The sequence below is a fragment of the Equus asinus genome, chromosome 8 (genome assembly GCF_041296235.1).
Source record: "Equus asinus isolate D_3611 breed Donkey chromosome 8, EquAss-T2T_v2, whole genome shotgun sequence".
NCBI classification, from domain to species: Eukaryota; Metazoa; Chordata; class Mammalia; order Perissodactyla; family Equidae; genus Equus; species Equus asinus.
The window spans coordinates 7410541-7424245 of NC_091797.1; the positions used below are offsets into that span (position 1 = coordinate 7410541).

The 13705-nt window shown below is 44.5% G+C and overlaps 1 protein-coding gene across 1 annotated transcript in view; it reads left to right on the forward strand.

The window, feature by feature from the left end:
• Positions 1–13705, forward strand: part of LOC106842352 (protein eyes shut homolog) — a 1064587-nt gene that overhangs the window by 986000 nt on the left and 64882 nt on the right. The window contains exons 29-31 of the mRNA XM_070516721.1: positions 6670–6836; positions 7665–7809; positions 12582–12756. Coding sequence (XP_070372822.1) covers positions 6670–6836; positions 7665–7809; positions 12582–12756 — 487 coding nt within the window. The remainder of the gene's footprint in view (positions 1–6669; positions 6837–7664; positions 7810–12581; positions 12757–13705) is intronic.

The following is a 13705-nucleotide window of genomic DNA, read 5'->3' on the forward strand; positions in this document are numbered from 1 at the left end:
ACGGTGTTAAAAGTCACACTATTCACCTTTGGATTAAGTGGTGAGTGCGGAAATAAACAGGGATTTCACAGCATGGTCTGTATGAATGTTTTAGATTCCCACAACGTCCCCTCAGAGCAGCCCAGGGCACAGCCTTCCAGAGGGTTCTGAACCCTCCCTCAGGGCACTACAGTGAGCTTCTGCCTCCTCCCAGCCCAGGGGTTCCGATTTCTGGGGCGTCCTTCCAAGCAGACCACACGAGAGCACGTGCAGGGGCAGCCTCAGGGTTTACAACATGCAACGATTGACCAGAATCAGTGGGGAGAGCAGCTGGACAGGAGCGCCCAGAGACTCTCTCCAGTGCGCAGGCTTGAGTCAGTCCCTTTACTCATGAGTCTTCTTCTTTCTGAGGACTTCGTTAGCGAATCCTCGGCTCAAACCGCTAGCCACTCTTCTCCAGGCCTTCCTTCAGGATGAAGCTAATTAGAACACCTCTAATGACTGTTATTTAATTTGCAGGGTTTTTTCGAATATGAATTCCATTACAATAATCATAAGGTGGGCAGGGTTGCTGCACAGTTCTGCATATTTTCTCTCTTTCTTTTGTTTCTCTTTTTCCTTCAGGTCAAACTGACCTGCACGATTTCCCCTGGGCCTACTATCTGAAACCTTTTATACCCTTCCTCCTCCTATGTAGAACATTCCCCTTCCTGTCTGTACTCACCAATCAAGTCAGAGGTTAGGTTTGACTGACAAGGTCCAGCCAGGCTGAACAACCACTGATGTAAGTAGGAAAACCTTTAGGTTTAAAAACAAAACATTCAGGAAATCCTTCTAAGTAATTTAGGAAAGAAAATGCATGAACTTAACTATAATCACATGCTTGTGAGGCAAACATTTTGTTTTATTTTTCCTCCAAAGGTTTTATATGTTTAAGATCTATTACGTTCCCACCATCCACCCCAACCGCATGGCACACTTCTAAGAACCATCTGAGACGGCTGAGAATGGCCTGGCAACCGTGTCTCAACCTCTTTGATCTTTCCTTCCAGAATATCCATGGCGGCATCCTCCACCTTGTTTCCATTTTTTGTCATCCTTGCCATCACCACCATCCCTTTCTTCACGAAGACTGAGTCCCTGCTTTGCGGCTAAGTCACCGTTCTCTGTCCTTTATGAGGCCAGATGCTATTCTGACCGCAGCAGCTCATCTCCCCCCACCACGAGATTTCCCCTAACCACTGCAATGAGTGGTTGTTACATAATGCTAAACACACCTGGCCACAACCACCCTGTTTCAGAGCTCTCTGCTTTGCAGTGTTTGTGGAATTAAGGTACAACTTTTCTTTCCAGTCAAAGGAAGACCAAGTTGGGGTTTTTTTCTGTACATTCTAAAGGGTGTCTATTCACTTCCTAGAGCTTCTTACTCCTGACTCCTGTTCATCCCAAGGCCTCTGCTATTGTTTCCTTCCTCCCCCTCTTATCACTCGCACAGCGTCATCTCCAAAGCCTTCCTTCTTGGCGCCAGCTCCTGAGGGAGATCAAACCCATGTTTCTCGCCTTGTCTGAGATCTCCCTCCTGACCCTGGTTCCATTAGGATTCACTGTGGGTTTGTGCTCAGCAGGCCAAGTGAGCTTAGTTCCAGTTCTTTTCATGAAAAACTCTCACTGTGTCAATACTCAGAATCCCTATATAGTGATATAAATGCACAATATCATCTGTTGCTTTGTGAACTGACAAATGTAGAAATGCAAATCTTCCACATATTTCTCAAACAGATTCCTAGAATAACGATCTAATAGAACACTGATTTTGAGAATGCATTTAGTCTATAGCATTGGTGGTTGTTTGAAACATGTCAGGGCTTATATTATTACCTGCTGTTAAGCCAAGAAATTCCCATTACAATAAATTACAGGAAAGCAACATAAGACCTACAAATGGATGCTAATAAACCATACCTTCAAGTCACCTCCATGATTGACCCTCCAGAATTTTTTAGTTGGATCAGAGTAATGCACTGAAGCAATCAGGGTTATAGTTTTAAGAAAAAAGAAAAATTCTACTACTGTCCTTGACCCAAAGGTTAACTGGGACCAGATAGGTGTTCCAGCACAGGGACCAGGAATACCTGCTTCCCAGGCTTTGATGCAACAGGGGAAGAAAAGCTGATACACAAAGCTAAGGTCAGACTGTAGTTGAAAGAGAAAGGAATAAAACAAGGATTTATTGAGTACCTACTCTGTGCTAGGTAGGCACTGTGCTGATACTTGCACCTTAAATATCACATAATCCTTAGAAAAATCATGAGATACTATTGTCCCCCTTATTCTTCAGAAATAAACCTTAGAGAGTGGGTGCTGGTGGTGCACGGTGGCACAGCTCCAGTGGGACACTTGCTTCTTTCTCCGCCGCACAGACCGTGGATGAGGGCGCAGGCTCTACGGCCAGGCCGTCTTCAGATGCAGTCTCTGCCGCCCAGCAGCTCTGTGGCCCTGGAGGTGCATGTGCCTCAGCATCACCCCACAGACCCGGAGGCGGATCTCCTGCCCCACAAGTCCCAGGGTCTCGTCCCCCTACAGTCTCCCAACAGCCTCAGATGCACAGGTCCACCCAGTTTTCATCTTGCCCTTTTTTCCTGGTTTGTTTTATGAAGGTAACAAAGGGCCCTCAGGGGTGGCTACCGAATTTGTGAGGCCCACTGCAAAATGGGAATGCAGGGTCCCTTGTTCAAAAAGCAGAGAAAAGAATGCCATTAAAGGTACTAAGAGCATTTTCCTTTCTTCAGTGCTCTCTCAATTTTTTATAGTCTTTTATTTGCTATTTATGGCAAAGTTAAAAAATAAAATATTAAATTATTAGCATGAATTTTACCATTTATTTTTCTATCCAGTTTAAAGTGCAAATATAAGAGCATTTAATTCACATGCGGAGTCCCCCAGTCACACAATGGGTATTTCCTAGCTTGTACAGGCACATGGACATCCTCACCAGAGCGGGAGATGCTGCACATGGTGACGTCAGCTGTCTTTATTTCACTTCTTGATCCCCACACATTCCGTCGACGCTCTCTACCTCTGGCTTACTGACCGGTAAGGAGGACTGAAAGGAAAGGAACCATGAGCTTCCCCCTCATTCTCTTTGCTTCTCCAGCGTCCTTTCAGGGTAAATAATGAGCTATACAGGGAAGTAACAGGGGTCAGGAAGGAAGGATCGGGCTCCTGGTCATTCATGCTTCTTAGACCACCAGTGCCTTTCTGCGCTTGAGCAAGTTCTGGTTCAAATGGAAGGTATGGCCTCTTGGGGTCATCGACACCCCCACCTCCTCAGCCATTAGACGTAACACACTTACCGTGTGCTTGTTTTAAGTCTCACTGGACTCCCAGCATTGTGGGAATTCCATTCTCATGGAATATCACAAACCCAACATGTGAATGGTGTGGCAAAAAAACCACAAACATGCATATTGCACGTATGTGTCACCTCTGTTCCCACTCTAGCTCCATTGTCCCATGGACTTCACTTTCAAAATACAGTTCAAAGAATTTCAAGATATGACAGCAGAGCATTAAACGAAGCATGGAGCCCTTCTGAACACGAAGCCCTGGATGACAACACAGGTCACACACGCTGGCCCTCCTGGAGTTATTAATATCAGCCAGGCTTTGTTAAAAAAAACAGATGCGGATCCCATTAAAATATTTCCAGCACCTACCTTCAATAATTCTCATCCACGTGGTATAAGGTAGGTTCTAAAATCTGTGCTTTTGACAAGCTCCCGAGTGATGGCGATGGACTTCCAGGTTTGCAAAACACCACCTGGAGCAATTCCAAGTCCCTGAGATACTGTCCACCTTCCAGGCGCCAGCCCTCGTGTCAACTGCTTTTCTTTCTCTTATCTACTCCATCACCCACCACCGGGGTGACCCTGAGGGAAGGTCCAGAGTGGAAGGAGTGGCAGAGGGAAGGCAAGCAACCCCAGTGGACCCATGGCTTGTAAAGAAGATGCGATCCGCTGCTGGATGGTCTGATAGGCTCCCCGGCGCTCCTTCGCCCCACCCCTTGCTGCGTCCCTACTTCTGCTCCCTGGGATGTGTCCATGGGCAGGAGTGTCTGTACGCTGAGGTCAGCCTGTTTCCCTCGACTGCCCCCGTCCTAGCTCCTGTCTCCTGGACCGACTCTGCCATTCTGCGTGGTTCTTTCAGCCAGATTCCTCTGAACCACCTTCAACTCCTCCCTTTTCCTCAACTCTGTACTCCAAATTGACCTGTCCTTTCAAGATTTCCTTCCAACCACACACAGATTTCTCTTCTTTTCTCTATCCCCTCTGTCACTGCCTTGCTTTATTTAGACTTGACTCCTTTCTCTCCTGAGTCACTTTGAATGACCTTCCAATGAGACAGATTCCTTACCTGCCTGTGTGTTCTGCCCTCCACATTGTATGAGATTCTCCTAAAATCCAGATCCAATAAAATTCTCTCATTCAGAATCCTTTCATGGCTCCTGAGAGTCTCTAGGAAAATATTTAAAGCATTTATTGTAGTAGTTTGGGCCCTTAAAGATATGGCTCTTTCTGCCCTGGACACTAAATGCCAGCCAGCCCCAGCTCCCAGCCATTTTGTAAGCATGCCGTGTTCGCTGCCCCTGCTGGGTTTCTGTTGTGTTATTCCCTCTGCTTGAACAGCCCTCTTCAGCTGCAAGGACCCCTCTCCTCACCCACCGAGTGGATCTTGTTTTCCACTTTATGAGTTAGCTAAGAAAACAACTCAAAAGTCACCTCCTTTTGAATTTCCTAATGCTCCTCCCCGCCCCCGCCCCGTCATAATGACCACCACCTGTTCTTCTCCGCTGTTCCCTGTGGCATGGAGACAAACCTCCCATCTCATCCCAACCAGGCTGTGAGGCCCTAAAGAATAATGTTGTTTCTGGCATGCTACAGGTTCTCGGTGACTCAGGATGGAGAACGGCGACAAGACAGGTAGAAGGGTATGGCTCACATACACCTGCTCCCCCATAGCCAGTGCAGTGGGCAGAACACCATCTCCATTCCAACAGCCCAGACAATTGGAAAGACAACTCAGATGTCCACTAGAATGTCTCAAAAGGATCCCCATTCACATTGCACAGAAAAATCTCTTACAATTCTCCTTCTCCAGCCCTCTCTCCTGTGTCGTCTTTACTCAAACAGCTGCCTGAGAGACTGTCTCCAATCTCTACTCAGGGGTTTTCTCCTTTTTGCTTAACTACCTTCCTGAGTCTATGTTTTCTCCTGGGAGTTCTTCCTATTTTAAATTTGCAACCCAGCTAACCTGCTGCAGCATTGCAGGTGGGAAGAAATTACCAGAGACAGAGAGAAATAGAGATTTGCTTAAGTTCCCAGCATGCTTAGCCAACGGCATGACGCTTCACACAGTGGTTCTCAACCGTGGTACATATGACACTCACCTAGGGAGTTTCCAAAAATAACCCAACTCAGGGCCATGCAGAACCACGAGAAAAGCCGAGGTGGAGTTCAGGTATCTCTAAATGATATTTCTGCCTCCCGCTTTCCAGCGCCTTAGGAAGTCCACCTCTCTACACTCTCTAGAAACCCCACCTCTGCAGACCTTGCTCTCCTTTTCTTGCTCAGCCTAACAGAAGCCAAGGGGGCAGACAAGCCACCCCTGCCCAGAAGTGTAGGAGGGGGAGGTAGTGCACACTCATGAGGAAGTTTGTCCACGTCCAGCGACTAGCTTCTGCTTGTGCCCTGTGATTAACCCTCTTACTTCTGTGGCATCCGGATATTCTTCCTCCAAGCAGAAGTCCTTGCTCAGCTCTCTACCTGAAAACCTCAGTATTGAGGTCCACAAACACACCTTTCCGAAACTGGGTGATGTCTTTGGGTCCCTCTTCCCTGGGACAGACCTCTTGCCTCCACCTAGCTCGAGAAGCTTGCCTTGACCTTGCGTGTTCTGTCCTCCTGCCAGGACCTACACCATTAACCATCCCGACCTTCCTAACACCACCAGACCTACTGCCAGGACCTTCCCCTAGTGCCTGATGCTGGCTCTCTCCCAGCCACCTGCCCTTATCCCCTGGATCTATATGAGCTGCATGCTGTGTGCTCTGGGCCTGGACCTCACTGTTCTGCACGGATGGCCCTGAACCAACGGAGAGCGAGGGAGAAGAGAAACATCACCTTTAACTAGTCTTGGGGTGTGGTCAAGAGCTACTCCAGTAGAGCAATGATAACACACCCTGAGCGGCTATAGAAATAAATCTTCCTTATAGTCTCCTCAAATCATAGTGAGAGCTTCAAAGCTGGAGCTAGGTTCTCTCCATCTGTTGAATCTCATGAACTACAAAAGCAGTTTGACTCCATTGTAAAGTTCTCCTTAGGTAAAGTGCACACTGAATCAATCTCATTCAGACAAACAGGAGATTTCAATCCCCAATTTTTAGGTATCGATCATTTCCCTGGGTTGACCAGAACCCTTATGGCTTCAAAGAAAAACTCCTAGTACTCAGACAGCTTCTGGGGCTGCGAATGCTAATACCCAGATACGCACATAGCAGAGCGCCGACAACAGGCTAAACGTCTGTTACAACTTATGCATTGGTCTACAAGGCAGAACCGGGCAGTAAAACAAAGCTGACTGGGCCCCCGGAGTTCCTCTCAGTGAGCCTGCCCCCACATCTTCTCATTCCAGGGCTCAACGGAGATGACTTCCTGGCAGTGGGTCTGCGAGACGGCCGCGTGGTTTACAGTTATAACCTGGGATCTGGCATAGCAAGTGTCAGTAGCGATCCCCTCGATCGGAGCCTTGGGATCCACGCAGTCCGCCTGGGGAGGTTCCTCCAAATGGGCTGGCTAAAGGTAAAGAGCCATCCCCTCACCCGCCCCACAACCTTACCAAGCTCTGTTCTCTTGTCGGATCTGTGCTGACGGACAAAGAGAATAGGCCACGCCGCCCACCCTCACGAAGTTCACAGACTAGCACACGCAACAGAGGTCCAGAGGGATGGGTGCAATTAAGCGGTGTGGGAATCAGTGAGAGGGATGCCCAACACAGACAAGGTGAGGGAGAGCGTCAGGAAATGCTTCCCAAAAAAGGTGATACTTAAGCACAGCGTCAAGTAAATAGGAGTTCAGAAAAAGAACAGTGGCCCCTGTGGGCTTAAGGAATGCAAGTAATTCAGTGTGGCTTTCAGGTCGGGGGAAGCAAGAGATGGATAGAAGTAGACAAGGTCTGTATCATCAAAGGACTTAGATGTCATGCTAAGAAGTTTAGATTTTTATCCAGAGGACTATGGAAAGCTACCGAGAAATTTAAGAAGTGGGGTTGGGTGCCATGGTCGATTTCCATTTTTTGATAAATGACTCTAGTGGTTGTACTGAGAATAGATGAGAGGGGGGGCAAGGCTAGATGGAGGAAAACCAGCGGGATGCCAGCTCCTAATCTTTGAGGAACTGTGATTTTCATTGAAATGCAAAACCCCGACGGCTATATTAATACATCCGTGGTAACGGACACCAGCAGAGACGCAGAGAATTGAGTGGTGAAGTGTTTCTTATTTCTTCAAAATTCGGGTCTTTGTAAATTTTTCATGCCAATTTAATGGGAAATAACAAAAGAGTATCTTAACGTTCACCCTGGGGAATTAATTCTTTTTTAATAGGTTTTGAATTTTTTGGCTTTTGAAGGTAGATGATCACAAAAATAAATCCATCGTTGCCCCAGGAAGACTGGTTGGTCTCAACGTCTTCAGTCAGTTCTATGTCGGTGGCTACAATGAATATACTCCAGAGCTCTTACCGAATGGATCCGAGTTTAAAAATGGCTTTCAAGGTGAGGCCTGGATGGTTTCACACTCTACCTACTTGTTTCAAAATTTGAGAAAAGACAAAGTTTTTTACAGGGTATACTTCTAGTTCCCAAACCAGCCGTGTGGATTTCTTTCTAATTGGACTTGATCAAAGTTTGATTTTAACGAAGAGCATTCATTCATTGTGATTAATTACTCACTCCCTGTGTACCAGGCGTTCGGGATGTTTCAGGGAAAGAAATAAAGATTCCTGCTCTCGAGTTTACATTCTGGTTGGCAAAGGAACGAACAGAAAATAAATACTAAATACAATAGAAAATTTACATAGCGGAGTAAGGTGATAAATTCTGCAGGGAAAAGAGGAAAAGCAGAGCATGATGTCTGGGGTCAGGAGTGTGGGTGGATTTTACATGGGTGCTTTTCAGGAGAGGGTGAGCAGGGTGGACCACGTGGAGTCCCAGGGAAATTGAAACTCCATCTAACTTTGGAATGTCCTTGATGTAAAAGATGACGGACAGTCTGCAGCCCACTGATCCACACCCCTGAGTTGTGGCCCCAAGAGGCCACCAGAAGCCAGGAGGATTAAGTGGGAACATCATGCGTGGGCAGGCAATCTTACTGCCACAGTCTGTCTCCCTGTGCTCAGAAAGCAGCAGAGACTCAGACCTTCCCTATAAAGCTGATTCATAGTAAAGTTATAAAATAAAGACATGATTGAATTGCTATAACAATGCATTTGGTGAAAATAAGCTTTTTGGTGGATCCCAGTTCCAGAATATTTGGTCAAGGATCTGCTCATAATAGTGTCCTCAGCCACTCACCCGTGATTTTCTCCATCGGAAATCAAGGAATAGGGATGAGGACGTGACGCGCATCCCTGTGAGATGGGGGCTGCATCAGAAGCCATCTCGGGTGGTTGAGTTCTCTGCCTGCCTGGCAGCTTCCTCCTCTGCCCTTTCACTATCTTCTACCTGAACACGGATGCAGGGGGCCGTGTGCTTGAAACACGTGAAAGCAACACAGCTCATTCAACTTAATACAAGGTCAGAGTCCAAGAAAATTAGTTCATTCTGACAAGGCTCTCAAAGAAACTTTTTCTTTGACTGCGTAATCAGTGCTAATTCTCAGAAGTGTGTCTTAAAGAATAGTTTAACAACTAGTAAGGTACTATGCTAAATGTAAGACAGAGCTCAACAGTTCTCTCACAGCAGGAAATAACCTGAAAAGTGTTGTAAGGGCATAAGAAATCAATGGGTTTTTAAAAACATTATATTCAAGGGAAAGGATGTCATTTCCTCCTCAAGTGTGTTAATCAGCCTGAGTTCAGCACACACAGCTGGCCCTTCCTCTGACAGAAACACTAGGATTGCTCACTCCTGGAAGCACCGTTCTTCCTAACGATGGACATCTTGGGTGGGTCTTCTTGGTAACTGCCACTGAATCTGGTCTTGTGGAAGCTTCAGGACCTTGGAAGCCCCTAATTTTCTCCTTTATCCTTGAATCCTCCCTTGATGTCCACCTCTCCTCTGCTATAGAACAGTATTTACTATATGCTGCAAGTTATGGACAATTTTTACTCACCTACCTTAACAACCAGATTGCAACTAGCCCCTAAACCTATGATTCCCGAAAGCTGACCTCCACTGGCTCTCAAGAACGATATAGGATAACTTCTTAAAAATATAAATTTCTGGACTCCACCCAAGAACTACTTAATCAAAATCTCTATGATGGGGTCTAAAACTTTGCATTTCAGTAAGCTTCCCCAGATTCGGAAGCTGTTATTGTAATTAACCATAACAAAGCAAATACAGAGTTTTATGGAGGAATTTAGTAATTAGGCTAAGGTTATCACATTGGTCTTTAGAATAGTGATCAAGTCACACCGTAAAATATTATCTGATTTAGGCTTTCACATTTCTAAAAACACTTCTGATAAATATCTCTAATCCAGAAGTTCTCAGTGTAAAATACAAATCCTTACTATTGATAAAGCCATTTGTTTTTTGTTCTAGAAATGATTTAGAATAGCTATTATTTTTCCTCCAACCTTCGACGTTCATGAAGTATTGAGATTATCTAACTCTTCTCCAGATTAAATAAGGGACATATGCCAGGCAAATGGGGTCTTAGGGTTTTACCTGTGCTAGTAAGAGGACTTCTCCCCTTCTCTCAAAAGTTACAGCTGCTACAGAGCTGCAGCATTCTCAGGTTCAGGGTCATGGATGGGCTTCGGTGGGTCCCTGAATCTCCTGAAATCATGCCCACAATTGTGCGGGAGAAGAACCATGGCTTTCCTCAATGTCCTAAGATCTGTTACTTTCACTGGCAGACCTATTTAATCCTGACAGAGAATTAAAAATTACTTTTGACTAGTGTGAATGTGGGGGAATCTGGAGTGCCATCTACCTGTTATTCTAGTGTTACAGCCGCTGGTGTTCATTGACACAGGGATTATTAAATATTTATTACTCAGCTGAATAGAGTGGGCATGAACTGGATTCAGATTCATTAACCACACTGTAATGAAGACGTTATTCCAACCTAAAAATACCCTACACTGTCAGTACAGTTTCTTACTAGCAAACTTTTCTCTCTCTTTTTTTAATTGCCTGAGATGTTTCAAACCAGAGCCCATAAGGGAAAAGTAATGAGTATAGTGCCTTAATTTAAAATTCTCTTACTGTCCAAAAAAAGGAAAAGCAATCACTTATTTGGAACCTAGCCAGCCTTACTTCTAATATGCATGTGGCTCATGGCTCCAAGTCTTTCTCACATGCAGGATATATGTATTGCAGACCTGTTTGATGGTGCTATTCTAAGCAGACTAGGTCTTGTCTGCTATACAAACAGGAGTGAAATTATACAATGTATACTCTACAAATGGCTTCCACTGTAACTGCCTTTACACTGTATGTTATGTTGATGGATATGAAAACATACAACTATTTGTATTAGCTAAATATTTCTCTAAATATCGCATTAAAACATTTTTAGCCAAAAACATATTTCAGCAGTTCTTCCTAACAAAACATTTCATTTATCCAAATAAAAGAGAAATGGTTTAGAATGAACACTCTCAGACATTAATACGTATTATAGTCACTTAAAGTTTTTTTTCCAGTGAATGATTATAAAAACTACAAAAACCTAATATTAGCATCCCCACAATTTTCGCCGAAAAGGATTTTTTTTAATAAAGGAAATAGTGAATTTCTGAGACAACACAGAAGAGGGTGCAGGTGGTCAGCGGAATACAAGACCTGCTCATTGCCAAGCATTGCACTGGCCAATCTACATATATTTTCTTATTCCCCTTAACCCATGGAATAGTTATTTTTGTCCTCATTTTAAAGGTGAAAAAATTGGCACTCAGTGAGGTTTGAGCGCATTTCACTCTGCAAAAGGTAGGTTTCACATCCCCCATGGAAGTGAGGTCACACAGTATATATATATCCGGAAAAGCCCTCTCTAAGAGCACGTGCAAAGCAACATCCCCAGAGGGAAAAAAAGATAAATGTGACAACATACATATGATAAACTTCTCTACATAAAAATAAAAACCCCACCATAAGCAAAATTAAATAGCAAACATTAAACTGGAGAAAGTATTTACAATATATGACAAACATCTAATATGCTCATTATACAAAGAGATCTTTCAAATAAATGTTTAAAAGGGTGAATAGAGGGGCTGGCCCCGTGGCCGAGTGGTTAAGTTCACGTGCTCCGCTGCAGGCAGGCCAGTGTTTCACTGGTTCGAATCCTGGGCAAGGACATGGCACTGCTCATCAAACCACGATGAGGCAGCATCCCACATGCCACAACTAGAAGGACCCACAACGAAGAATATAATGCAACTATGTACTGGGGGGCTTTGGGGAGAAAAAGGAAAAAAATTTAAAAATCTTAAAAAAAATAAATAAATAAAAGGGTGAATAGAGCAAAACAGTACATAATAAGCAAGTGAAGGGGAAAATTACAAATGATTAATAAATTTATTAAAAGATTTTCAACCCCAATTAAAAATAGCAAAGAGCATTCTATTATTTCTTTCATTTAAAATGAAGCAGATGCTAATCTCTTGCATTACAGCGCCTGTGAACGAGCAGGTGTCCCAGGACTGGCCGGCGGGAAATAATTGTGCAAGATCTCCCCGACACTTGGGCACACGCAGAGCATCCATGTCCTTTGCTCTAGTGGCTTTACTTCTGGAAATTGACACTAGGAAAATAATTAGCAAATGCACAAAGATATACATACAGTGATATTCATTATAGCATTATTCCTAGTAGTAAAAAAGTACAAATGAGTCAAGTGTCCAATAATTGAAGGTTGATTAAATATATTATCATATAAGGGAACATTACGCCATCATTTAAAAATAGTTAATGCTATGAGACAAGAGTTGATGGTACTTATGCTACACAAGTTTTTGGTACAATATAGATATATATAATGTATAGATATTATATAGTTAATGTATGATTCTATTTTTGTTTGAAAGAAAATACAACTAAGCATAAAAAAATACTGTAATATTGTGTGTATATATATACATACACACATATATATACACCAAAATGTTAATAATTGTCTTCTCTAGAGTAACAATATTGTAGACGATTTTTTATTTTTCTCTCCATGATTTTCTGTTTTTATATTTTTTTCTTAAAACTGACCTGTGTTACTTTCTGTTGAAAGAATGCTACTTTAAATATGAAAAATCATTGTCTTCTTGTTTTACCTACTTCTCCCATTTTTTAATATGAAGTATGTTTCCCTTTCTTCCAAGGGTGTATCTTCAGTCTTCGAGTCCGCACTGGGAAAAACGGCCGCTTCCGAAGCCTGGGCGACCCCGAGGGCCGCCCCGCCGCCGGGCGCAGCGTGGGCCAGTGCGGCGCCTCCGCCTGCGGCTCCGGGCGCTGCGGCCACGGCGGGGCGTGCGTGGAGAGCGGCGGGGCTGTTCAGTAAGTGGGACATTGTTCGGAAAGAAAGCAGCAGGTTATTTACATTCTAACTGGTGCTCTACGCACGCAACTAGGAGCACAAACTGATGCTCATAGTTAAAATGTTTTTCTGTAGACGTGCTGGGTGACCGGGAATGGATAAAGGCACCTAAAGAGGGTCAGCACAGCATTCACGCCTCTTCTCAACTCTTTTAAACAAGAAAATGAATCACTGAATCTCATTCCAGGCACCAGGGGAAATCTATCTTAAATTCATAGTGTTGAGTTTGTTGCCAGAAATGTTAACGATACCAGGATTGGCATATTGTTGTTTGCGCTCACGTTTGGGCCCGAGCTCCTTTAGAAGGGGCCCTCTCTAGGTGGACCCTAGCAAAGCTGCGCAATTTGACTTCTGAACGACTTCACCAGGAAGCAAAACCTGGGCCTGTTGAGCGGGAAGAAAAGAACGAAGGACTGTTGTCTTATCAATGATTGCTCTTGCTGAGCATCTCTGTGCATACGGAGTATATCAGGGGCTCTGCGAACATGCCCGAGAAAAGGGAAGTAAGCTCTGTCCTTCCATTTCTTACCCTCTAGCTATTCGTGAATTTCTTACGTCTCATGTATGAGACAGCTAGAAAGGTATTTTTCAAAATGTGCCCCCCAGGACCCATCAGCAGGCGTGATGCACCTCTCTACTTTGGCTGGTCCCTGCAAAGCAGTGGGGAAGTGGGGCATCAGAGCCCCCCTGGGAGATGGGGGTGGAGGAGCATGTCTTAGTCTGAAAAGCCCCAGTGAATCCCTTACCCTCCCTGGACAATCCGCCTCCAGCTCCTCATGGAAAATGTTGGAAAGCGAAGTGCAGAGTTCAAACAACTTCCAGTCGCAGTGCACCGGGTTGGTGAGAAAAGGCTTTTTGATTGGGGGAGGAGTAGAGAGAAGCTGGTCATTAGATCTTCCTATTTCTTAC